The sequence below is a fragment of the Chlorocebus sabaeus genome, chromosome 22 (genome assembly GCF_047675955.1).
Source record: "Chlorocebus sabaeus isolate Y175 chromosome 22, mChlSab1.0.hap1, whole genome shotgun sequence".
Lineage (NCBI taxonomy): Eukaryota > Metazoa > Chordata > Mammalia > Primates > Cercopithecidae > Chlorocebus > Chlorocebus sabaeus.
Genome location: NC_132925.1, coordinates 57,685,852 through 57,712,871, shown reverse-complemented (window position 1 = coordinate 57,712,871; position 27,020 = coordinate 57,685,852). Strand labels below are relative to the sequence as shown.

Genomic DNA, 27,020 nt, shown 5'->3' with positions numbered 1-27,020 from the left:
ACAGGCGGCTCAGGAGTAGAGTCTAGCTAGGGTCTTCCCGCGCCCCTCCCTCACTGGTTTCTCTGCCTCTCCCTCGTGTTCTCCCCGATCTAAGAGCCTAGGCTCCGGACCTAGGGTCTGGGAGCAGTCAGCGCGACGTCCTCGCCCCATCCCGCGGCTGATGACACCCGTACCCAGAACGTGGGTGTGGGTAGGGAGGCTTCCACAGTGAGTTGGGGGCGAGGGCTAGGCTCTTGCTTGCTCCCCGCAATCCCTAGATTCCCTGGGGACCACGAAACTCCCATTCCGAGGAAACCTCCCCCGATTCCCCAGCCGCCCACCCATTTCTCCCCCCTTACCTCAGCACGCAGCCCCTCCCTGCGTGATGATGCAAACCAGTGGGGAGGGCTGGCGCTGGGAAGGGTAGGGAGAGAAGGAGAGCCAGCGAGGGAGGGAGGGAGTGGGAGGAGGAGGAGAGGGAGCCGAACGACCATTTAAAGCGATAGCAATCCCTGCCCTCTCCCCAGTGCTGGGCTGTTGGAGAGAGCGAGCGGCAAGCCGGTGAGCGCGAGCGCGGCGCGCCGGCCGGCTAACCCGAGAGCGCGAGGCGCCCCAGGCTGGCAGGCACCGCGGGACCCCTCACCCACTCTGGTCGCCCCTCCCCGGACTCCCCCACCCTCCGTGCCTGCAGGAGCCCCTGGGCTTTCCCGGAGGAGCTCGCCCTGAGGGGCCCGGACCTCGGCGAGCCCACCACCGTCCCTTCCAGCGCTGCCGCCGCCACCGCAGCAGCCGGAGCAGCATGGTCCAGCTGAGGAAGCTGCTCCGCGTCCTGACTTTGATGAAGTTCCCCTGCTGCGTGCTGGAGGTGCTCCTGTGCGCGCTGGCGGCGGCGGCGCGCGGCCAGGAGATGTACGCCCCGCACTCAATCCGGATCGAGGGGGACGTCACCCTCGGGGGGCTGTTCCCAGTGCACGCCAAGGGTCCCAGCGGAATGCCCTGCGGTGACATCAAGAGGGAGAACGGGATCCACAGGCTGGAAGCGATGCTTTACGCCCTGGACCAGATCAACAGTGATCCCAACCTACTGCCCAACGTGACGCTGGGCGCGCGGATCCTGGACACTTGTTCCAGGGACACTTACGCGCTCGAACAGTCGCTCACTTTCGTCCAGGCGCTCATCCAGAAGGACACCTCCGACGTGCGCTGCACCAACGGCGAACCCCCGGTTTTCGTCAAGCCGGAGAAAGTAGTTGGAGTGATTGGGGCTTCGGGGAGTTCGGTCTCCATCATGGTAGCCAACATCCTGAGGCTCTTCCAGGTAGGGGGGCGCTCCCTCCGGGGCGGAGCACACCGTGGCTACCTGAGCCCTTAACCCTAAAAGCTGGCTTGGACTCCGGTGGTTCGGGTCAGGTCAGCCTTCGCTCATTTTCACCCTGGAGATCCTGCCGAATCCCTCCCACCCCGCCCAAGGAGATACCTTCCCTGCTTGGTTTATTTCCCTTCCATCTCTCCCCTGTCCACGCTCCACTCCATCCGGCTTGACATCCTGGATTTATGGCCCCATTTACAAGAAGCAATCTGCGAAAAACAAGGCGATGATTTAAATGGGTTTGCATTAGGGTGAAATATGGTCCCAAAACAGGCTCGTAAAAGTGCCGGGCTCCTAGGAGAGCTGGTTAGGAGAATGGAATAGGAAAGATGAGACGATGCCTCGAAACCGGGCATTTCCCAACTCCCCAGCTTCCCACCTCCAAGCCAGTCTGCCAATCTGCACTCCCTTGGAAAATTTGGAGACAACCTTAAGGAGGCACTTCTTAAATCGAGGGCTCGGTCTTAACCTAGATATGGATGTTAAGTCCCCATCTCCCTCGGGTTGATTTCCCGACCTGTAGCCAGCCTCCGCGAGAGCCCAGGGCGCGAGGTACTGGGACCTTCCTCAGGTGGAGAGATGCTGCCTGCAGACGTGACCCCCAGTTGGTTTGCTCCAGGCAATATTTTGCACCGTCTAAATTACATTTGCGATCCTGCCACTGGCCGGAGCTGGGCGATCAGCTTTCCACTCCTGCCACTTCAGACCTCAGCCCAGGGATGAGCTCATGCTAACTGCGAAACAAAATCGCTCTCCCTGCCTCCTCCCTCCTCCCCCCCATCACCCACTATCTCCCTGACGCAGACCCCAAGCCAAATCCTCGGCTTGGAGGATGATTCCCGGAGCGAGGCATGAAGGCACCCGTTGGGAGGCAGAGGGGTGCGTGGAGCAGGGCTCCGTGGTCCTCCTGCTCCGGTGCCCGGAGGGAGACAGAGAAAAAATGGGAGGAAGGCGGATCCGGGGCCGCTGAGCGGTGGGTTCTACCGCAGTGTTCTCTCGCCTCCTGCTCCAGCAGCCTCTGCCCCATGGCTCCTGAGCTGCATTCGGTGGGAATTAGTGGCTTTCGGGTTTGGAAATTGAGTTTCAGGGTCTCTGTGATTGTAGGTTCCCTCCTCTCTGTCTTTCCCTATATGTGCATCACTCTCTTTTTCTGTCTCTGTCTCCTTGCTGGGTTTTTTTCTTTTTTTCTCTCTCTCTCTCTCTATTTTTTCTCTCCATTTCAACCTCTGCCTCCTTTCCTCCTCTGTCTTCACTCCCAAGTTCTTGGTTCATCTCAGTATTAAAATGACCCTTTCCCAATGCATAGTGGCTCTCTACCTGTTTGGTGGTACCCAAACCCAGCTAATCTCTTCGGCAGATGTACATGCTGATCCTGGCACCTTTATGCTCATCATATCTAGAGAACCGGCCCCTCTCAAGTGCTTTCCCTAAAGATGTTGGGCTTCAGAAGGGGACTCTGTGAGACCCAGGCTGTCACCACATCACCTCCAGGAGTGTGAAGTTTGCATTCAGGAAAGAGGAGTGCCCATCCAAGGCTGCAGCTTGCATAGCCCCTCTGACACTTCTGAGTGCCATCATGGAAATCCTTGGAGGCTTGCAAACCCAAAAGTGTTCTGGGGCTAGCCGTCACTCTGAGTTCCTTGCTTTTGGGAAGAACCTGGCTTGTAGCTGAAACCCAGAGTGCTTCCTTCATCGTTGAGCTTAAAGCTAGACAAGTTGCGGTAGCAGTGCAGGCGGGAGAGGTTGTCAGAGACATTACCTGAGAACCACTGAGGGCTGGGGGAGGTGACAGTGTTTTCCCTGTTAGCCCCTGGGATTAAAGGCACAAAATATTTTGTGTTTAGCATTATAAAATTATTTTGCCTGTTTGTTCACTCACCCTGGGCGGTACTGCAGATGAGCCTGTCTCTGTCTGAAAAAAGAGTGAAATGTTAAAGTCAAGAAAGGGATTACAGACTAGGCTAAGGGACTGTGTTTCCTGAAAAAGATTCCAGGGGGAGCTGATTCCTCCTCTGGTGTGTGAACCTGAGGCAACTTACTAGGGGTTAAAAAGTTGGCAGGGGAGGCAGAGGGCTGGTCTTACATTATTTTCTCCATTCCCTGAGCTGAGGAGGAAGGAACCCAATGTTAGCGTTAGCATTATGGCTTGGGAGTAAAACCATTCGGAGAAAACACTGTCATTTGCCTCTAATTTGTAAATTGCAGCTATTCATGTTAGATTGAATAGCGGAGGGAGAAAGAGCCCCTAGTTCTCACCTGCACTTATTGAGAAGAGGCTGGTAGTCTGAGGAATGCACCAACTTGTAGCTTGGGATAAAACAGTTGGTTTGTATGTGTCCTGGTTAATCACTGCCCGTGTTGGAATATGTATTTCATATACCAACAATCTCTTCCAGTAACCCTTTTTGCATGTGATCTTAGAAGCTCCTGTCGTGTAATTCCAGTTCCTAGTTTTCTAGTTTCTATAAGCCTGCAAAATGAGTAGAGAGAATAATGATACACATACCCATTGTTCAAAGCACACTGAGAGGGAGAGAAAAAGGACATAGTGAATCTCCTGTGGGATCGCAAGGTTCAGTTCAGTTAAGGTTGTCCTATTTAAAAGAAACTCCTCCAAATGATTGAATTCCTAGCTTTCCGGTGGTTTGAGTTTTCTTTTTTCCTCTGGTCCCTGCAGGTTGCTGTAGGGACCATGCCAAACTGATCACTTGAGATATACATTTATAGTGAGATAAGCCTGTAGGCTAGGAGAGGGAATACTTAGGGACTTAAATGGGAGGTGCTGAGCACTGCAGAGAAGGAGTGAGAAATGAAATGGTCATAGATGTAACAAATGCTGCTGCCCCCAGCGAAGTCAGGAATAAAGTTCCTCCCTGAAAATTTCGACCTGGGCAAGAATGGACTACTCAAATGTAAATGGTGTCTCTGACTTCGAATTTTCATTTGACTGCTGGGGTACCAGATTGAAGATATGAGCTTAGCAAGTCCTCTTTCTCTCCTCTCTTTACACACTGAGTGGGTTAGTAAATGACATGTCTGAGGACGGGAATCACATCCAGTGGGTCTTCAAATCAATCCAGGAATTTGAGGCTAATGAAATTAATGTGTGGCCAGGGCTCTGCCAACTAGAATTAAATCACTGCAACTGCCCTGCAATGCATTTTCAGCCTCAAAGAAACATCAGGGAGGAATTTCTGGAGATTTGTTCCTAAGCTTGTGCAAAATAATACTCTTGTAATGCTAAGAAATATTAAAGATAAATTAATATTGACTATAAGTAACATATTTTTTAAAAAATCATCACAGAGTTGGGATGGCTTAAAGTGGAGAGGTTATATAATATGGTGACCAACAGATAAATCTCCTCTGACCACTGTTTTATGGGCAATAAGTAAGATATATTATAGCAGAAAGTAATGGGAACATTTTTATTCAAGGCTTCTCTGTTATTGACTTGAGAGCAAACACTCCCAGAGTATAAATTACTCTTGCTACATCCTAACTCTGAATGAATAATATTTCATGTGTAGTGACATGGTCTATGCTGTAGACTTGGAATTGAATGGCATCTGATTCAGGCAGGTGGATTTTTTTTCTCTCAAAGCAAGTAGCTGGAAAAAGTGGTCAACTCTACCCTTGTTGGAGCATAATGCAAATCTAAGTCTGTGGACCTTATACCATAAATGAAATGCTTTAGTAAATGTGTCATTGTTTTCTTCTGTTAATTGAAATTTGAATGTAATATCATACTTTTGGGATAATATTTTATACATAAATACCTAGATTTTTTTTTTTTTCATTTTCTCTTTCTCCATCTTATGTAATCCTATCGCGCTGAGCACATAGGGTGGTGTGGTATTACTACAGTGGTGAAATTTATTAAAAAAACAACTTTAACCTACACTTTTTATAATTTCCTAAGTATAGGTGTCACTGCCGTTTGGAATAGTCTCTATAACAATCTCTGCCTCCACATTTACTGTGTTTTAGGACATTTACCTAACAGATGGTGAGTGGGAAACTTTTAAAGGGGCATTTTTAAAAAGAGCAGAGGGAAGGAATGAAGACATGCACATATTATATTTGAAGACATCTCCACGTGTATTTCGTGTATACACACCCATGCAATTAAGATGTCTTTGGGCATTTTTCTTTTTAAGAATACTTGAAACAGTAAATACATTTACTTCAACTTCATGAACATTTGGAGATTAACAAATGACAAGTGCTGTATTTCTTACATATATACAGGTTATATCATAGGTTTAAAAGACCACACTTGGATTATACAGTGTGTTTTAGTCTCAATCCTGCCGTAACTGGCTAAGTTACCCTAAATAAATCTCTTACTTTTTCTAGGCCTCATTTTCCTTACCTGATTTTGTTTTCTTTAAAAATGTAGTTTCTACAAGTCTGTAATCTTTTTGGTTTAGCTTGGAAAAAACTTTCTCTTGTCAAAACTGTCTTTGCATTTCCAGCTCCCACTTTTGGTGAGTTTGTAGGAACTTTTAAAATATATTTTCATACAGCTGTCTTGGTCATTACTAGTCAAGTTAATTTCTATATTCAGACTGCTTCTGTATTATTTTACAATTTACTTCTCAATAATATATATCAAGGCTGCTGGTAGGGAAAATGATCTCTCCGGTCACCTTACTGCATGTTCATAAGACACAAGGCAGGGAGTGAGAACTGTGGAATTTACAGTAGCAGCAAGCTACAGCTTTTGTATCTCCATGTAGTATTCTCATTCATCTTGGAAAAATATCAGACCTTTCTCTCCCCAAACTGAGAAATGATGACATCCCGCCTATCTTCCTGGTCCCAGGGATGAAGTACGTGGCCCAGGTCAAGCAAAACAGGTGATTGGTTCCTTTGTAATCATTTGACTTCATCCAGGCCACTTAGAATCTTCCCCAAGATGTTTCTCTCAGAGATGAACGAGAACATTATCTCCTCTCTCTGGAATTTTTAAGCTGGGGAGATGTGATTCTGGGGCTCCCAGTGGCCATCCAACACAAGGAGCAACTTTCTGTAGCATATAGTCAAGGAGACGTGAGTAGGGCTGAGTGGTGGGAGAGAGGGGGAGCCCTGATGGTATTCTGGAACTCCTACATTCAACTATATCCGAATCTAGATGTGTCTGTGAGTTTCTAGGACGTGTTATTCTTTGAAATACATTTCTTTTTACTATTTTGAGTTTGATTTTAGCCATGTGCAGTTGAAAGCATTATAGCAAAAACAGCTGGTTTTCTACATTAATGTAAGGTTCACTGACTGGCATTCATTGAGTGAAAAATCTTGCTGAAGATAACACTTTCTTTACTTTAAACATAATTCTTTTAGCTCAGCTTTGGGACATTCAAAATTCGATGTCCTTCTCTTCCCAACATTTACTGTAATTGCTTTCAGCCTTTGTGATCACATCTTCCCTATCTCGATGCAGTTGAGAGAGAAGGCGGACACTTCTGATGTAAACTGCAGGATATATAGGCCTCCTATCTGAAAGCTTTGGACCCATACTTGGTTCTTTTCATTAAAGCAAATCTTTTGTTGATATCCCCAGAGCACAGAAACATTTTCATAGTATAATGGAATACAAAGTACATTAAACTCCTGGGTCACTCTACAGTAAGCAACAAGCCTAACTCTGCTTCTTGTTCCTTTTTACATTAAGTAGACAATTAAAAACAGCTGCAAACATTTCCCAACACTAAAATGCATATATGATCTCTATGTAAAATGATATTTATGCAACATATAGTCAGTCTGGTTTATTAATGGACCTTTTGTGAATTGACATAGTCAATATATATGTTTTCTGCAATTAAAAAATCAAAACAATAAAATCTATGTACAGGTAAATATCTGTCTGAAAGAGTGTTGAGTCAACCTTCTTCATATTATATTTCCATATTTGACAAGTAACCTGCTTTCAACTATATTTAGGACTAAATGTTTTTTTAATCACATTATTAGATTATAAAGTCAAAAATCAAATATATGAAATTTCAATGATATAGGATATATATCACATTTTATGCAGACTTTCTAATCTTTTTTCAATAAAAGTAGTAGTAACAATAATAATAATTTGAGTCCTTACTATGAGCCACTGTGCCATGTGCTAAAAGTACTTCATTTCATTTAGTTCTTACAGTAGTCCTGCAATGTACATATTCTTATCCCTGTTGTTCAGCTAAGAAAAGTTATTTTTGTAGCCCGAAGTCACATAGCTGGTAAGTGGCAAAGTCTGGATTCAAACTTAATTTTGTCTGACAACAAACCACTATGTATACTGCTCAATTGTTGCACAAATGCATAAATGCTTAAAGTAATTGCAGATATTCCTATCCTGAATTTATAGTGGTTTAAAGACATCACAGTTGCTGATTGCTTAACCATATCTATTTACAGAAATATATGTTTTATTTTAATCCTAAAACAAGATTAACTTTGTAGGCCCATAGAAACTTGAGCACATAAACCCTTACCTCCAAATAAAAAATGCTTGTTCTCCATTATGCAACAAGTAGCCCCGTATGCAGGAAATAAATATACAGTAGACTTTTCGTTCAAATAAATGAGAAAAGATGTTTCATCTTGTCTTGATTCAGTACCCACCATTACAGATCATGATGGCTCTTTCTAAACTTTGTTTCATTCACTCCACTCTTTCTACAAACCTCAAGTGAGGAAATCCATCATTCAGATATATGTGCAGAGTGAGAGGACGGTATTAATACAATTGCTGAAAGTCAACTTGATAGAGCACAGGAAGTACATCCTAATAAATGCAACGTTAATGTTTGTGTGGTCCATGGAGGGAAGGGTAGGAGAGTTTTCAGTTTAATGGGTTATTTTGCCTCTTGCTGTAAAAGAGCTGCAGCTTAATAGTTTTATAATTGGTCATTTGCAGAATTCTCCATCTTTGGGTGTTGTGCTTTTGTCATTCCATGGCTGCTGACTCTTTCTTTTATTCTTGATAGAAAGTAGCAAGAAGGTCACTTAAAGGGCTTAGTGTAGTCTGCCACATTATTGTTTAAATAAAAATATTTCCGTTTTTAAAGTGCTCTTTAAACATTTTTATCATGTTTTAAACTTGACTATGTTCTGAAGGTGTTAGCTCATGCAGACATCACGGGAAGGTTTCCCAGGAGAAAACACACACTCTATCAGAGGAATTATCAGAATTTCCATGTAGGGGTTAAGAATCAAATTCTGGAGTAAGACAGGCCTGGATTTAAATCCATACCCTCCACTTACTGCCTGTCTGACATTGATCAAAAAGGTACCACACCTTTCACCAATTTTCTTATCTTTGGAATGGGTATAAGAAAAATGTACCTGTTTGATAGAGTAATTGCAAGGATTGCATGAAATATGCATGGAAATATTTTAGCACTGAGATTAGCATGTTTAATAAATTTACAAGCTATGTTAAAGTTATTAGATAACTTTAACAAGTGTCAATATTGCTTAAATAATCATTATTGCTAATTTTGAATTTTGCTGTTAAATTACCGTAATAGTTATGCTGTATTACACTGTTCTCTGTTTCTTCTGCTAAATTGAAAATTTGCATATATATATAATTTACATCTATATATATATATAGAGAGAGAGAGAGAGAAAGAGCAAAAAAGAGAGAACAGTGAGAGAGATAGAAGGAGAGAGATAAAGAGTGAGAGATACACACACACACAGAATATTTTAGTGACATTGCTCAGTGGAATTAAAATTTTTATGGAACTAATTAAAGGAAATAATGAATTCCATGGACTTCACAGAAAGGCTAAGAGCAGTGGAAGTCTGGCAGCCTCAAGCTTGAATTCCATTGCAGACCCTTTCTATCTGCAGAGCTTTGGAAAAGTTACTTACACTTACAAGCTTTACTCCCTCTTTCCTTATCTTTATTTTTTTAAGAAATATTTATTAAGCACCTTCCATGTGCACTTTTCTAAGTGCTTGGACACATCAGTAAAAAAGTAAAAGCTTTCTCTGTCTCTCCTTTCCTCTTTTGTTTTTCCTTCTCCCTGTCTTCTCTCCCTTTCCCCCCCTTTCCTCCCTCCTTTCTCTCTCAGCTTACACTGTCATGTGTGAAAACAGATGGATGTTATAAATACATCCTATGGATGTTACAAGTTGGTGAACATTATGGGATAAGGAAAAGAGTGTGGAACTTGCTGAAGATTGTTGGGTTGGTAGTGCTAGGGGCTGTAAATGTGACCTCTACTTTTAAATAGGGTAATAGGGTAGATTTGATGAGGTGACAATTGAGCAAAGACTTGAAGTGAGGGAGTTGGCACAGTGTATTTAGGGGAAGACCACTCCCTGGGAGTAGGAATGACCAGTGCTAAAACTCCAAGGCAAAAAATGGGCCTGGCATGTTCGAGGAATATTGTGGAAGCCATTGTGGCTGAGTAGAGTCAATGAGGAGGAAGGGACAGCAGGAGGTCTTGAGGTCCCAGATGTGATGGGGCTAGTTCACGCAGGGCCGTCGCAGGCATTTTGTCATTTACTCTGTAGGCAGCTAGTGGTAGGATTTTAGCAGAGGTATGAGATGAACTATCTCTTGTTTGAAAAGGATAACCCTCTGTGGTATTAAAACGGTAAGGGCAAAGAGTAGAATCACGGAGAACAGAGAGGAGGCATTTCCAGGTAGGATCGATAGTTTGGTGGCTTGAGCTTCTAAGAAGGAGTACATTTTGAAGGTTGAAACCGGATTTCCAGGCAGACAGAATGTGGGATGTGAAAGAAAGAATGGGATCGAGACCCCTTAACCCAAGATTTTGGGCCTGGGCAACTGGAAAGGTGAGATTATTATCATCTGAAATTGAAAAGATTGAGGTGGAACAGGGTTAGGGGTTAAGGATGAGTTTTGGAGACAGAAGGTTCCAGAAGTCTGCAGGTCTGAAGAAAGATCTGAACTACAGCTACATTGTGTAAAATGGAGATATTAAGAATAATGATCAGAAAGGGCTATTTTAAAGATTAAATGAGGAAATGGAATTAGCACTGTAGGTTCTAAAAACACTGAGCAATTACTGAAAAATAATTATCTGAAATTAAAAGAAATTCCTGTAGTTTGTTTCTGCAGTAAAGCTGAACAAAACGATATCTTATTATTTTAATAATATTTGTGACACAATTATTCTGGTCGGACACCATAACCATAAACATTTAGAAGAAACATTTCAGTTTCCTATGTTTCTCCCTCATGTTGTAATTGCAACCATATTTTGTAAAGTTTAAGTTAGTTGTGATAGGGTGGCTCTTTAATGAGAATCAATTCTGAACTACTTAGTTAATGCAATAATACACTATTAGTATTATTTTATGCTCTTCATTAAACTTAGTTGAAAATTTGTCATCACTGATACACATGATGAAATTTAGGTAGTTACACAGGTATTTAAGAGAAAAATAAGGGGCTTATCTTAAAATGTGCATATGGATACTTTAAACAGTTTCTCCAGGCATTTCATGTATTTCCTTGAATTTTTAAATTAAAAATATGATGGGGAAATTTTATCTCATAGATTGTAAGCTCCCTTTAGTTATTTGAAAACCATTAAACAGCTTTTGTGGCTTAACCAAAATTCTGTTCCCTTTTCATTTGGCTACCAGATATTGGTCTAAGCATGTACTTACAATAAAAATGCATGACCATGTTGTCTCGACACATCTATAATTTTATTTTAACACTATCATTATGTAAGCTATATTTTAATTGTAATTATAACACATTTTATATCAACACACATCCATTTCTAGTGTTCAGGGGGAAAGCAGCGTGTAGTAAATTTTATCAAAATATAGCTTCTGAAGAACGGAACAGAGGGTAATTGTGTAATTCTGTATTTACCATAATTAAGTTCAGTAGAGTTGGCATAATAAAATTAAGACTAAAAAAAAAAATCCCCAAACCATTGAGGCACCATAGCTCCCACTCCTCCACCCCTTTCCATATCAGAGAACACAGACTTAGCATCTTTCTGTATAGAAATCAAGAAAAAACAGGCAGGTAAATGAATGATAGGCATGAGAAGAGTGGAACTATAGAAAGAGACATGGAAATGAAATGTTACTTTTGGATTTTGGAGGCGTGAAACACCCACTAGTTTGTATGTCTGCTGGGACCACACTTTCTGAAACAGTTGAGCTAAAGGTAAAAAATGCTGTCCTGCCATCGGAGGAGGGACATACTTAGATGCTAATCATTGCACCCTGTTTCATTGAGAAGATTATCACAACAACTCTATTATATGAGGCAAAGTACATTGTTTTGAAATGATGCCATTTCCTCAACTTCCACTCTCCAAGCTTGCATGCTCACATTCTCTCTCTCTCTCTCTCTCTCTCTCACTCTCAATCTTGCTCTTTGTCTGCCTTGATCTCATTCTCTGTTTCATGGATTATTTAAGTCTGGAGTGCCAGAATGGCTTATGGGAAAAGATCATTATAATTTTTTTTTTTTTAATTATAGTTTAAATGCTGGGATACATGTGCAGAACGTGCAGGTTGGTTACATAGGTATACACGTGCCATGGTGGTTTGCCGCATCCATCAGCTCTTCATCTACATTAGGTATTTCTCCTAATGCTATCCCTCCCCTAGGCCCCCCACCCCCTAACAGGCACCAGTGTGTGATGTTCCCCTCCCTGTGTCCCTATGTTCTTATTGTTCAACTCCCACTTATGAGTGAGAACATGTGGTGTTTGGTTTCCTGTTCCTGTGTTAGTTTGCTGAGAATGATGGTTTCCAGCTTCATCCATGTCCCTGCAAAGGACATGAACTCATCCTTTTTTATGGCTATATAGTGTTCTATGGTGTATATGTGCCACATTTTCTTTATCCAGTCTATCATTGATGGGCATTTGGGTTGTTGCAAGTCTTTGCTATTGTGAACCGTGCTGCAATAAACATATGTGTGCATGTGTCTTTGCAGTAGAATGATTTATAATCCTTTGGGTATATACCTAGTAATGGGATTGCTGGGTCAAATGGTATTTCTGCTTCTAGATCCTTGAGGAATCACCTTGCTGCCTTCCACAATGGTTGAACTAATTTACACTCCCACCAACATTTTTTTGAGATGATGGAGTCTTGCTCTGTCACACCCTAGAGTGCAGTGGTGCGATCTCAGCTCACTGCAACCTCCACTTCCCAGGTTCAAGCGATTCTCCCACCTCAGTCTCCTGAGTAGCTGGGATTACAGGCACCCACCACCAGTCCTGGCTAATTTTTTGTATTTTTAGTGGAGATGGGATTTCACCATATTGGCCAGGCTGGTCCCGAACTCCCGACCTCAGGTGATGCATCGGTCTCGGCCTCCCAAAGTGCTGGGATTATAGGCTTGAGCCACCGTCAATGGCCAGTAATAGAACTATATATACAATATAACATAGTGGTTAAGAGTGCAGGTGCTGAACATAGTTCAAATTCCTGCTTTCCACTTGCTAACCATGTGAGCTTGAGCAATTTACCTGATTATCAGGACCTCACTCTCCCCAATGGTGAAATAATGATAACAATAGATTCGTCCGCATAGGCCTGTTTTCAGTGTTAAATGAGGTTCTTCATGTCAAGCACTTAATACAATGCCTACAGCACAGTGAGTTCTGTTATTTATTATTAATAGTATTAGTGTCAGTATTTTCGGCATGTCAGGTATTATCTTTCCTAGCCTTATTCCATTATCCCCTAACTCCCATTCCTGTCATGCACCCTGTACAAGGGCAGGGTTGTCACAGAGCTTTTGCCTATGGTGGTACCTGACCCCTAGTCATCTCTGAGGTTGGTCCAGTCCCTGGCATTTGTTGTTGCCTATTGAAACAATCCCTGTTTGGAGAAGGGAAGTTGGATGTTAAGGCAAAGCAGGGTGAAAGAGAGATTATTTTATCTCTTGTTCACCTAGGGGATTGAGTGAAATAGTCACACATCAGAAGGAGAATCAGGCAATGGGCAAAATGCTTAATTACATAGTTTAGTAATTGAGACCAAGCTGGACAGACTGAATTTTAACTCCTTTCCAGCACATACTGACAGGGGGAGCTTAGGTGTTTATTGTAACCTCTCTACGCCTGTGTCTACCTCTGAAAGAAAGAAATAAAGGTATTAGGACATACTGCATACTGTTGTTGTGAACAATGAATAAATCTTTCTAAAGTACTAGGCACATGCAAGTGCTCAATAAATGTGAGCTGCCATAACTGCTTATAATAACTCATTAGTAAGTAGTTGAACAACTCTGAGATCCTTCCTTTTCTTAAATTGGAAATGAACTTTTGGACAACCTGTTTACATTTGTCAAGTGTCACTTACATGAAAAGCCTCAGGAGCCCAGAAGTCTTTAATCTGTACTCCCAGTCAGAGCTAGCTCTGGGCAGGCCACATCAATACCACCACTACCACCATCATCATTGCCATCATCATTGACCAACTGGTCATATTCAGTACTTTCTGTGTGCCAGATACCAAGCTTATCCCAATAAATGGATTACGTCATTTTCTTCTCCCACTCAGGTAGGAAAAATTCTTATCATTTTACTGATAGAGACACTGAGGTGTAAAAAGGATAAGCAACTTGACCCTTAGTGAGAGAGACGGAGCTGGGATATTCAAGCCTTTGTCTCTCTGACTTCATGAACCCTTAAATGTTATATTACATCCTGGTAAGAAAATCTTCTTTCAGTCAATCCTATAAGAGTAGAGAAGATTCTTGATCTCCATATCTTTATTTCCTGTGACACCCTAGCCTTAGTACTAGGAGGTAGTGAAGGGAACTCTTCAAAGACCATTCAAGGAAAACTTACTCCTTTCAGCCTTTCCTGAATCAACTAATATTTTATTTCCTTCTTAAGAATCACCACATGTTCCTTTTTGTTAGTTACCTTGACCTTTTAGCATTCTTACATTCTGCACGTGACTCATCCACTCTATTTAAAGTTAATTTATTTGAGGTCAAGTGTGGGTCCTTACTCATCCTGAAGTACAATTATCCTCTATAGCATCTAACTCTGTGCTTTTCATCTTGCAGGACTTCTGGAAATATTTATCTCAGTTTTGTTGAATTGTGCTCATCAACAGTAGTACATTAAAAGTTATGCAGAAAATACTTTCTCAAAAGGGAAACATTCTAACTAAAATTGTAACTGTTTTTTTAAATAGCATTATCACAGAGGTCTTGGTGCTGCATTTTTTTTTTAAGATTAAGTATTTCATATTACCTTATTTTAACATGTACTGATGAGCCTGATGATATGGTTTGGCTATGTCCTCACCACCCAAATCTCACCTTGAATTATAATCCCCATGTGCCGAGGGCGGGGCCAGGTAGAGGTAAATTGAATCATGGGGGTGGTTCTCCCATGCTGTTCTCATGGTAGAGAATAAGTCTCACGAGATCTGATGGTTTTATAAATGAGAGTTTCACTGCACAAGCTCTCTTGCCTGCTGTCATGTAAGGTGTGGCTTTGCTCTTCATTCGCCTTCTGCCATGATTGTGAGGTCTCCCCAGCCATGTGGAACTGTGAGTCCATTAAACCTCTTTTCTTTATAAATTACCCAGTCTTGGGTATGTCTTTATTAACAGTGTGAGAACAGATCAATCACCTGAGATTTTTTTATCAAGCCTACAAATTTTCACCTGCTTATAACTTAGCTTATTGATTATGTTGTTGACTTATCCATTTACAAAAATATAATTTTATCATGCCAGGGGTGAATTAGGGTGGGGAGGTACATCTTAGAACCATAACTTGGTTTTCTAGAAAAGTAACATGAAGAACTGGGGTTCTCTCATATTTCTGCAGAACTCATTAATTGTTAAATTTTTATAATTTTATTCATTCAGGAATTACAAAACTATCTTAAAAGGGTTTAATCTCAATTTGTTCATCTTCCTCTACTCAGTCTTGATGGAAAGCTAGTAGGATGAATGGAAGAAAGTTATGGCATGGCCGGGCGTGGTGGCTCATGCATGTAACCACAGCACTTTGGGAGACCAAGGCAAGCGGATCACCTGAGGTCAGGAGTTCAAAACCAGCCTGGCCAACATGGTGAAACCCTGTCTCTACTAAAAATACAAAAATTATCTGGTTGTGGTGGTGGTTACCTGTAATCCCAGCTACTTAGGAGGCTGAAACACAAGAATTACTTGAACCCAGGAGGCGGAGGTTGCAGTGAGCTGAGATCGCTCCACTGCACTCCAGTCTGGGTGACAGAGCGAGGCTCCATATCAAAAAAAAAAAAGAGTTATTATGGCATGAATCAAGGGCCACTGAGTAGGAGTCTGGGCTTTGGGCTTTCCTGCTTGTTTGTTTCTCCCCTGTTAATATTAGCTAATGCCTTGAGTGCTTGTTAGTTGCAAGACACTTTGCTGGCCATGGCAAATGGATTGTTTCATCCAAGTTTTTTGAGAGTCATACAGTGAAAATGCATGTTATTATGACCCCCACACTGCACACATGGAGCAGAGTCTTTGAAATGTATATATACTCATGTTAAAATATGATGATGGTGGAACTTGAACTCAGGTCCATGTGACGTACAAGTCAGAGGTCTTTACTAGTACATTTTCTTTTTCTTTTTCTTTTTTTTTTTTTTGAGAAGGAATCTCGCTCTATCGCCCAGGCTGGAATGCAGTGGCACCATCTCGGCTCACTGCAACCTCTGACTCCTGGGTTCAAGCAATTCTCCTGTCTCAGCCTCTGGAGAAGCTGGAATTACAGGCACCCATCACCACGCCCAGCTAATTTTTGTACTTTTAATGGAGACAGAGTTTCGCCATGTTGGCCAGGCTGGTCTCAAACTCCTGACAGGTTATCCACCCGCTTCAGCCTTCTCAAGTGCTGAGATTACAGGCCTGAGGCACTCACCCCAGCCTACCACTAAATTAAAGTTGTGTAATCCTATGAAGGTAACACAACTTTAGGTAGCTTCTATAATTTCCTCAGCTCTTTTTGTAATTAAGTCTTTGTCTGATTGCAAGCTTACAGGAGGTGAGGAGTGTATGGAGGAATTTCAGCCACTTGAATGGAATTTTCCACAATATGGGTGAGGGCTGTTTTATGACATTAATAAATAAATCCGTTCATTCAAAATATTGAGTATCTATTCTACCCAGTTCTCAGGTGCTGCTGATGTCACTGGTCCAATGACCACACTTTAAAAACGCATTGCTTACAGAAAATACCTTCAGTATGGGATGTGTGTTTCATGAAAGATGAGTTTACAGAGACCCATAGGAGTACAAAGGGCCTCTACCCTAAATTGGCCAAAGGTAATCTAAAAACTAGCTAGATTTTTATTGAACCAAGCAAGATTATAAGAACTTTAATTGAATTACCTCATTGAATATTTTCAATAAGATATGTAAGTCCTACTTAATGTCCCCAATTTACAGATAAATTAATTTACCCAAGTCATATAACCAGTAGGTAGTAGATTAAAAATTCAAATCTAGAAAGTCTGATTCCAGAGCCCACACACTTTTTAATACTTATATTATTTTCAATTGACAAATTATAATTGTATTACATTTATAGAATGCAGTGTGATGTTTTTGATATATGAACACAGTGGAGTGATTAGATCAAGCGAATCACACTTACTTGACATTGTTTTGTGGCGATACATTTGAAATTTTTGTCTTAGTTGTTTTGAAAGATATAACACAGTACACACTTACCCGTTCTGTTTTATTTATTTTGCTTAATCATTCTGCTTATATACAAGGGTAAAATGTTGTCAGCCATGGCTTTCTGCAGGAACTGACCTCTGAGTGTAATTAGAAAGATGAGTGGACATAAAAGTATTACCATTTTTTTTAAAAGATGTTGTGAATAGTATCAGGACTTCTAAAAGAGCCAGACCTCGCCACACAGTTACCTGTCTGACGATTAATAGTCTAGAATAGGAGGATAACTATTAGATACTAGGAAGAATTCTGGAAAACTGAGGTTAGAATTCAGTATCTATTTGTAATGAGTTTGGCTGAAATAATAGAACCTGAATAAGAGTTACTTACCTAACTTTCCTCATGTAACAGTTTGGAGATTGTTTTTGTGTTAATTCAGCCCCTAAGTAGTGTCCATAAGGGACTAGGTTCTTTTATCTTCCTGTCCTGTCACCTCTGGTGTGTCACTGTGTTGCAAGATAGTTGCAAGATGGCTACTGAATCTGCAGCTGCATTCACAATGTTTAAGGCAGAAGAAAGAACATTTAAAAGGGGATCTGCATCTAAATCCTGGAGCAAAGAAAGTATTTACCAAAACTCATCATCAGACTTTCACTTAGATCTCATTAGCTGGGGCTTTACACTGGACACCTTAGTTTTGAGGATGTTAGGGATTTGGCAGTCAGGGTTTTGACAGCAGGAAATGAGGGGAGCGTGGGTAATTAATCAGATGGCTCACAGAGTCTGCGCAGACTTCCTTCCCAGTCTCCACGACAAATAACCCCAAATTCTACTTTATTTTATGCATTTTACTTTGAAGAATAGTGGGGAAAAATTACTTATCTGTAAATAGCCTCCTACAAAGGGTACAATTATATAATTATACAACCCCCTAGAGAGCCTCTTTCTTCTAAAAACTCTTTGAAAAATGTTCAAGGTTGAGGATATTTTGATCCTAATTTAGTAACTTGCAGTTGATTATCCTGGAATGACATTCTCTTTCTCTGCAGATGTCCTGGCGGGCTTTAGAAAATTCTGGAAGGAGTGGACAGAGAATTCTTATGGTTTACATATAAACAATATGAATCTTTTGGAAGAAAAATTCATTTAGGGACCAAAATGCCCTTTATGTCTGATTTTTTTTTTCCTCTCACCAAATTTTCACAAATTTTCTTTTCCGAAATGCCTTTGGGCAAATCTGTTTGATATCATCCCATCCACTTCTCCTGTCTGAATTCTTTATTACTAAGAATTCCTCAGCATTCCATCTCTCATTCCTCTTTGTCAAAAGCATTTCTCAATGTCTTTATTCTTTCTTATCTCATATTTGGACTCATCTCTCAAACTGAAAAAGGAGATTGCTATGGTTTCTCCAGAAGCTTGGAGAACTTCCCTTTGCAAAAAAAGGTAGAGTTGTTAATTAACTTGAAAGGTAAGCAATGTGTGTAATGCTTCTAATAATTTATTAAAAGTTTATTATATTTAGTATAAGTTATTATAATTTATTTTAAGTTTATATCTCAGTTACTCTGTAGTTCAGTTTGGACTTCGCTGGCTTGGCAGTCACTTTTCTGCTCAGTGATTCAAGAGCCTACCATTTCCATTATGTGCCTATACATTGTCTCAAAAGGGAAAGGAGAGAGGAAATTGCAAGCTCAATTATAAACTCATTATTCCTCAAATATATATTCTTTTTTTCTTTTAATTTTTATTTTTAGTTCTGGGATACATGTGCAGAATGTGCAGGTTTGTTACATGGGTAAACATGTGCCATGGTAGTTTGCTGCACCTATTAACCCATCATATAGGTATCAAGCCCAGCATGCATTAGCTATGTTTCCTAATGCTCTCCCTTCCCCCACTCCACCTCTGACAGTCCCCAGTGTGTGTTGTTCCCCTCCCTGTATTCATGTGTTCTCATTGTTCAGCTCCCGTATATAAGTGAGAACATGTGGTGTTTGGTTCTGTTTCTGCATTAGTTTGCTGAGGATAATGTCTTCCAGCTTTATCCACATCCCTGCAAAGGACATTATATCATTCATTTTATGGCTGCATAGTATTCCATGGTTTGTATGTACCACATTTTCTTTATCCAGTCTATTGTTGATGGGTATTTGGTCTAATACCCAGAATCTACAAGGAACTCAAACAAATTTACAAGAAAAAATTTTAAAAAACAACCTCATTAAAGATGGGCAAAGGACATGAACAGATACTTCTCAAAAGAAGACATTCATGCAGCCAACAAGCATGAAAAAAAAAACAAAACTCAACATCACTGATCATTAGAGAAATGCAAATCAAATATATATTCTTATAAAATTTCTGGTAGCATTCTGTGGGCCAGTAAGCAGTAATGTGGCAACACTCAGATGCATGGAGATGGGGGATAGTATCCTAGGCCTTATGCAACACCTCTACAATCTGGAGTGGTTAAAAATTTTTAGTCGGCGGGGCACGGTGGCTCAAGCCTGTAATCCCAGCACTTTGGGCGGCCGAGACGGGCAGATCACAAGGTCAGGAGATCGAGACCATCCTGGCTAACACGGTGAAACCCCGTCTCTACTAAAAAAAAATACAAAAAAACTAGCCAGGCGAGGTGGCGGGCGCCTGTAGTCCCAGCTACTCCGGAGGCTGAGGCGGGAGAATGGCGTGAACCCGGGAGGCGCAGCTTGCAGTGAGCTGAGATCCGACCACTGCACTCCAGCCTGGGAACAGAGCGAGACTCCGTCCCCCCCCAAAAAAATTTTTTTTTAGTCAATAGGTGGCCATTTCTGCCACAATTATCGATTAGTCTAAGACAATTGAATTTTGTGTGTGTGTGTGTGTGTATTAGTATGAGCTGCAACTTGTGGAAGTCCCCCTTAAAAATATATATAAATCCAATTGTCATTCACTGTTATCTTTCCTGCTCGCAGATGAGTCCTCTTTTCCTTCATCCTCTACCTCACATCCACCTTAGTATCACTGTGGTAAAAACTGAAAGAAATTATTCTAAGATCTCCAATTCTTTGAAAGGTATAGCATACCCAGACCGTAACAGTTTTACTCTGTACAATTTTACCAATTCCAAATGATTAATTTGTGGAAAATTAATGCAGAAAAAAAGACTGATTTTATTTTGCACAAATACTCTGAGCCATGGTGCAGGGTAATTGGAAAATTTGGGAAATCTAAAGCTTCTTGTTGAAAATTAAAATACTTTTAATTATAAAAGTAGCATAAACTCATTGTGGAAACTACAAAAATTAAAAAAGCATAAAGAAAAAAATGTAAGCCAGGCATGGTAGCATTAGCCTGTAGTCCCAGCTACTCCAGAGTCTAAGGCTGGATGTTTGCTCGAGCTCAGGAGTTCCAGACTGCAGTGGGCTATAGTTGTACCGCTGCCCTCCAGCCTGGGCAACACAGCAAGACCCTGTTTCCAAAAAAAAAAAAAAAAGTATAAATAACTTAAAATCCCATTATCCCATTTCCAATAAATGATCTTCATAACATTCCTGAGATATTTTTGTTTGTGGGGGTTCACACAGACACAATGCAAGCAAATACATACGACTTTTAATTATTAGGTCAAACTATAAAAATGTTTTGTATCATTTTTTACTTATTAGTATATAATGAGCATGATTCCATGTCATTTAATAAGTCTATATCACAAATTTAAATAGCTCAGCAGCATTTCGTTATTAATGTAACCAGTTTTCTGCCACTCAAAATTTAGGTTTACTTCTCTCTTTTCTTTGGTACTTCAGAAACATGAGAAAAATATCTTTTTTCATGTGCCTTCCTGCATTTATTCATTTCCTTAGAATGAATTTTTAGAAATTGAATGGACACTTTTCAGTTTGGGTACACATTGACATATGAGCTTACAGAAGAGTTGCACTACCCTACCTTTCTATCAGCAATTTAACTTCATGTGTAGATTCTCACACCCTCTCCAGTACCAGCATTAGCCATTTATTTCATTTGTGCCACTCTGATGAGTAAAACATGAGACCTACATGATTCTAACTATATTTCTTCGGTTAATAAGAGTGAGATTAAACTTATTTTAATATATGTATTGGCTGTTTATATTTCTTCTTTTGTGACTTTATGACCTTTATCCATTTATTCACATTGATTTACAATAACTTTTTATATATTATAATGTTTGTTATTTTGTTACAGTTTTCAATGTAATTTTTCTTTTTAATTTATAAATTGTAATCTCATGTTTATAGAAATTCTTTAATATTGTCCAGTCTATTCAAACACACTTTAATAGTGCAGACACAGTGAGAAATCATCAGTCACTCTTTTACATTTTATAATCAATTTTTTTCCTTTGCCAGTATGTGAATATAACTCCCTATTTTATATTATGGTTCAAAATGATTTATTCCCTGTGAAAGGGATTATAGCCTCTATGAAGCTGTAAAGCCAGATTTTATAGGGCACATAGGGTGTATAGGAAAAATGAAAGGCCATAAATCACACTCCATTGATGATTGCCTTATTTATAAAGATGGCATTTTAGGTTGTATACTTGTCATCAGATAAGCATAATTAATTTTGTTAGTATTAGCAAGAACAGCCTAGGAAAGCTTCGAGGTAAGAAGTGAGTGGTTATGGGAGCAAGAAATATCCTCTGTCTCATCCAAAACAGTAAGGACTTTAAACCATGAGGATCCTGCTTATAGAATCTTGATCCAGTCAGCCCAGCGAACATGTGTTGTCAAGTAGGGCAAGTAGATTTGAGAAGTCTGAAAAGTTATTGTTGGTCTCCTTTGGAAATGAGCAGAAAAGTACTGTGTAGGGCAGAGATGATCAACACAAGGTCTGGAGACTTGGAGCTCCCCCTGTAGCCCTTAAAGTCAGTGTGAGACAAAAATGCCAATGTAAGTTATATTGATGACAGTATCAGTGAGATGACATTTAGTCCTCTAAAATTCCAACATGTTTTTGCAGTTTGCCATCCATTGGTAAATGGGCAAATCCATTTGACAGATCTATTCAGTACAATGAATGAATCTGGCACTCACATTTGGAAAAAAATGAAATTATATCCATTTGTCAAGAACAGTGGCCATTTGTTCTGTTTTATTTCTCCAGTAGAACTAGATGATATTGCAGGCACTGAGATGTTATCATATTTGATCCCTGGAGCTGTCCAAAAATGGAAGAAGCTGCCTCATCAGGTAGTTAATTCCTTGTTATTGGGAGTATTAAGTAGGTTTGTATGATCAGCAAGTTAAAGCGCCTGTTTATCATCTCTAAAATATTGTACACACTGGTGCATTGAGGTTAGTATAAAGAATTCCTCGGCCGGGCGCGGTGGCTCAAGCCTGTAATCCCAGCACTTTGGGAGGCCGAGGCGGGCGGATCACGAGGTCAGGAGATCGAGACCATCCTGGCTAACACAGTGAAACCCCGTCTCTACTAAAAATACAAGAAAATTAGCCGGGCGTGGTGGCAGGCGCCTGTAGTCCCAGCTACTCGGGAGGCTGAGGCAGGAGAATGGCGTAAACCCGGGAGGCGGAGCTTGCAGTGAGCCGAGGTCGCGCCACTGCACTCCAACCTGGGGCACAGAGCAAGACTCCGTCTCAAAAAAAAAAAAAAAAAGAATTCCTCACAATGTATTAGGACAGTTTTAAATATTTTTATTTAGTTAGACACAGTCTTTTAGTTATAAATACATCATCATTTTGACCATTTAAATATACCTTTTCTCTTGTAACCTAGCTGTATAGTCTTCGGTAAGTCACTAAACTGCCTTGGACACATTTTTCTTTTCTTCTTGAGGTGCAGTGTCACGATCTCGGCTCACTGCAACACTCGCCTTTGGGGTTCAAGCAATTCTGCTGCCTCAGCCTTCTGAGTAGCTGGGATTACAGATACGCACCACCACACCTGGCTAATTTTTGTATTTTTAGTAGAGACGGGGTTTCATCATGTTATCTAGGCTGGTCTCAAACTCCTGACCTCGTGATCCACCCACCTAAGCCTCCCAAAGTGCTGAGATTACAGGCGTGAGCCACCATGCCCTTCGTGTGAGTAGAAATAACACATGCCTTTAAGGATTACAGAATGATAAGTGGTGATGTTCTTGAACTCCTCCAATACTCTACATATATACCTTATTTCTATCCCTGGACAATTTGCATTAATGGAATAAAGCATTCTTAGTATAATAAGTCTGAGTAGATGAGAATTTAAGTAAAGGTTCTATACACACCTGATGCGGGACAGGCAAATCCCCAAATTGAGGCTTAGCTCAAGAAGGTTCTTAGCTTCACCCAGGAAAGAATTTCAAAGGCAAGCCAGTGGTGTTAAACAGCAACTTTTATTGAAACAGTAGCCTACAGCAGCCGCAGAGGTACTGCTTCTTGCAGAGCAGGGCTACCCCATAGGCAGTGTGCCCAGCTTAGGTACCTTAGAGGCAGTTCTGCAGTCATACTTAGACCCACTTTTAATTATATGCAAATTAAGGGGCAACTTATGCAGACATTTCTAGGATGAAGGTGGTAACTTCCGGGTTGTCCAGGTTGTTGCCATGAAAAAGGGCAGTCATTTGTGGGTATTGCCATGGCAATGATAAACCAAGATGGCATACTGGTGGGAGTGTCTTATGCGGAGGTGTTTCCACCCTGTTCTAGCTAGTCCTTCATTTGGTCAGGTATCCAAGCCCCACCTCCAAAACCTAGTCCTGCCTTCTACCTCGCACCCAGAAATATGGATCGATTCCCATGCCCAGTGCAAATGTAGGAAAAGCATTATTTTGTTATTATAAAGGAGGTATTATGAAGACCAGCCAACTTAGAATTTCTGTGTCGGAAATTGAGAGACCTCATTTCCTGCTGTGTTTACCCCACAAATGCCCACAGGGGCTCTAAAGTTTTATAGCAGCAACCCCCATCTTATATCCTTGTCTTTAGAAGTAGACTATGGCACACAACTAGTAACTAATAGTAGTTATAGTTAAAAGAAATATCACTTATTGAAGGTCTCCAATCTATTAAGTATTTTATAATTATTAACACATTGAGGGATGCTATATTTTGTTTTCAAGTTAGTTTGAGTTTCTTTCCAGCTTTATTGACATATAATTGACAGTTAAAATTTGTATATATTCAACATGTACCACAAGATGATTTGATATATGTATACATTGTGGAATGTTTACCACAAACTAAGTAATTAGCACATCTATTGCCACACATAGTTACCATTGTGTGTGTGTGTGTGTGTGTGTGTGTATGTGTATGGTGAGGACACTAAGATTTTCTGTCTTGGCAAATTTCAAGTAAACAGTGCTGTATTATTAACTATAGTCACCATGTTGTACATTTGATCTGAAGGGTACTACATTGTTATAGGTAAGAGTGTAGTCCCACATGTTGTCACCATAAGTGGAAGTTAAACAATGAGAACACATGGACACAGGGAGGGGAGCATCACACACCCACATATCGAGGCCTATTTGGGAGTGAGGGGCTGGGGTAGGGATAGCATTAGGAGAAATAGCTAATATAAATGACGAGTTGATAGGTACAGAAAACCAACATGGCATATGTAACAAACTTGCACATTATGCACATGTACCCGAGAACTTAAAGTATAATAATAATTAAAAAAAGAGTGGAGTTTCTCAAGCTCAATAATTCTGGGTTGGAATCTCACCTCCATTATGTCTTAATTGAGTGACTTTTGGTCCATTGTTTATGCTTCATATTCCTCATGATTTTTTTTCTGTAAAAAAACTACTAATGAATTTTTGTCTGATATACAGAATATTTGTTGAATCAACACATGCTTAGTTGAGATGGTAAATGTGACGTTTAGCACTGTGTTACATATATCATGACTTAATTCTTGCACTCATTTAAGTGGTCAGTAACAACAATAAGAATAATAATAAACAGTTTAGTAAAATGCTTAGGATGTGCTAAGCACTTTGTATATATAATCTCATTTAATCTATACTACACTATTTTATATAGATATTATCTTCCAAATTCTTTTTCAGAGGACATTGAGGATCAGCAAGATTGAGTACTTTGCTTAACATATGAACTCAGGTCAGAATTAATCCAAACGTATTTTTTTTAACTACAAAATGTCTATAATTCTACCTCTGAATTTGTTGTTGTTTTTAACTTCCAAACATCTGATTTGAAATTCCTTTATATATTTGGGGAACTTTTCACTTTATGGGTCTTAATGAGGGACAGTGCCTTTCTCCCACTGTGTAAACTGAAAATACCAGACACATTTATATGTAAACAATGTAAAGTAAACTTGACTTTCTTTATCAGTCTTCCTTGCAACTGAAGACAGTCAGATGACCTAGGATTGGCCAATTACACTCACGTCCTAGATTTTGAATTAGAGACGAATGATATGAGGAAGCAAGGACCTCGGAGAAGCCCTTCCAGGAGTAATAGAGGAGGCAGCAGTACCTGGGTCAGCATCCCGTATCCTGCTCCTGTGGGGTCAGCGAGGCAGGCCTGCATATACACTTCAATTTTGCATGATTCTATAATTTTGATAGTGTGCCCTTGGTTCTGGTTCTTTAGTCTGCTTCTGGTTACTGAAACTTAATCAATAACCTTTCAAAAATTATTTTCTGCTCAAATCAGCTGTATCTGGCTCCTATTGCTTGCAAATAAGCACTTTCTTGATATCCACCTACATATCCAGGAATGTATAATATATTCCTGTCAGGGACAAGAGTAGGAAAACTTCCTGAGCATCTGAGAGTGGGGAAAAAGAAGGAAGAATTGAAGCCAATTCTGCTTGTTTTAGAATTGTATTTGTAGCTGCCCGTTTTACATATCACACGCTAAGCTTCACCTCTCTTTACCCAATTACAGACACATGAGGAGTAAACTCTGTGTTGGCAACCCAGCAGCCCTCTGTGCTGGGCCACAGGCATCCCAGGATGTGAAAGACTTCACTCAGTGTCTTTGTCACTTGAGGCTACATCATTCTTCTTTTTGGAGATCAGCTTCTGTTGTGTGGGACAAAACTATGCTAAACCGGAACTCAAATGGAAAGATGCAAAAATTAGCTACAGAACAAAGCATAAAGACTTATATTTTCTGTCATCCGACAGTGTTAGAATCTGACATATAAGTCTTTGAAGAGAAAGGTGTGCATGGCCCAGGGACGAAGTTGAGATGTCATGTGGTAATGTGTCCTCTTTCTGGCATGACCTTGACGATGATGATAATGATGATGATGATGACAATAGCATCAGTAACATTTATTGATGTTTCCTAGATGAAAGGCATATCATCTTAATAACATTTAATCTCCACTATGACTGAATGAAGTAAGCATTATTATTATTCCAATATCCTCGAGGGACCAAAAATTAAGGAATTTATTCTAGCTCACAACTGAGTGGTAGAACAGCAATGACTGGACACAGGATCAGCCTGAATTATATTGTATGAGCAGAGCCATTTACCTAATTCTGGCATATTGTAACTCAGAAGCCCTGGGGTTATTGCAGAGCAGCTGAGTGTGGTTGAACTAAGATGTCTTAATAGATAATATTAATATAAAGTAAATTACTTCAAAGTATCTTGGCCTATATTGCACTACACTCTCGTATCTGTCATTGATTCTATTGATAACTGTTGAGAAACTCATAACGTGAATCCTAATTCAGCCTCTAACTCATCTCTTACATAACATTTGACCTGATTGAGGCAATTATCTTTGTGTTGTTTTCTTTCCTCCAGATATAAACTGAGCATCCAAAACATGCCCACCATCCTGTAAATATATGCCTTTAGTTATATAGGTGCTGAATAAGATTGAGAAAGAGAAAAAGACACACAAATACACCTCTCAGCATTTGAAATACAGTCATCAATTTTTGTGCCTTTTATATTGTCAATTCCTTTTAACATTTACTAACACCCACCCAATTTATATTTTTAATAAAGCAATTTCATCAACAAACATTTTACATTTGGTTGTTAGTTATATTCTGAT

The 27,020-nt window shown here is 40.4% G+C and overlaps 1 protein-coding gene across 3 annotated transcripts in view; it reads left to right on the top strand.

Moving 5' to 3' along the window:
- The first annotated feature begins 435 nt into the window (after positions 1 to 435).
- GRM7 (glutamate metabotropic receptor 7) overlaps positions 436 to 27,020 on the top strand; it is an 899,796-nt gene continuing 873,211 nt past the window's right edge. For all 3 annotated transcript variants that reach the window (XM_007985083.3, XM_073009908.1, XM_073009909.1), the window contains exon 1: positions 436 to 1,297. In XM_007985083.3, coding sequence (XP_007983274.1) covers positions 779 to 1,297 — 519 coding nt within the window. In that variant the 5' untranslated portion in view covers positions 436 to 778. The remainder of the gene's footprint in view (positions 1,298 to 27,020) is intronic.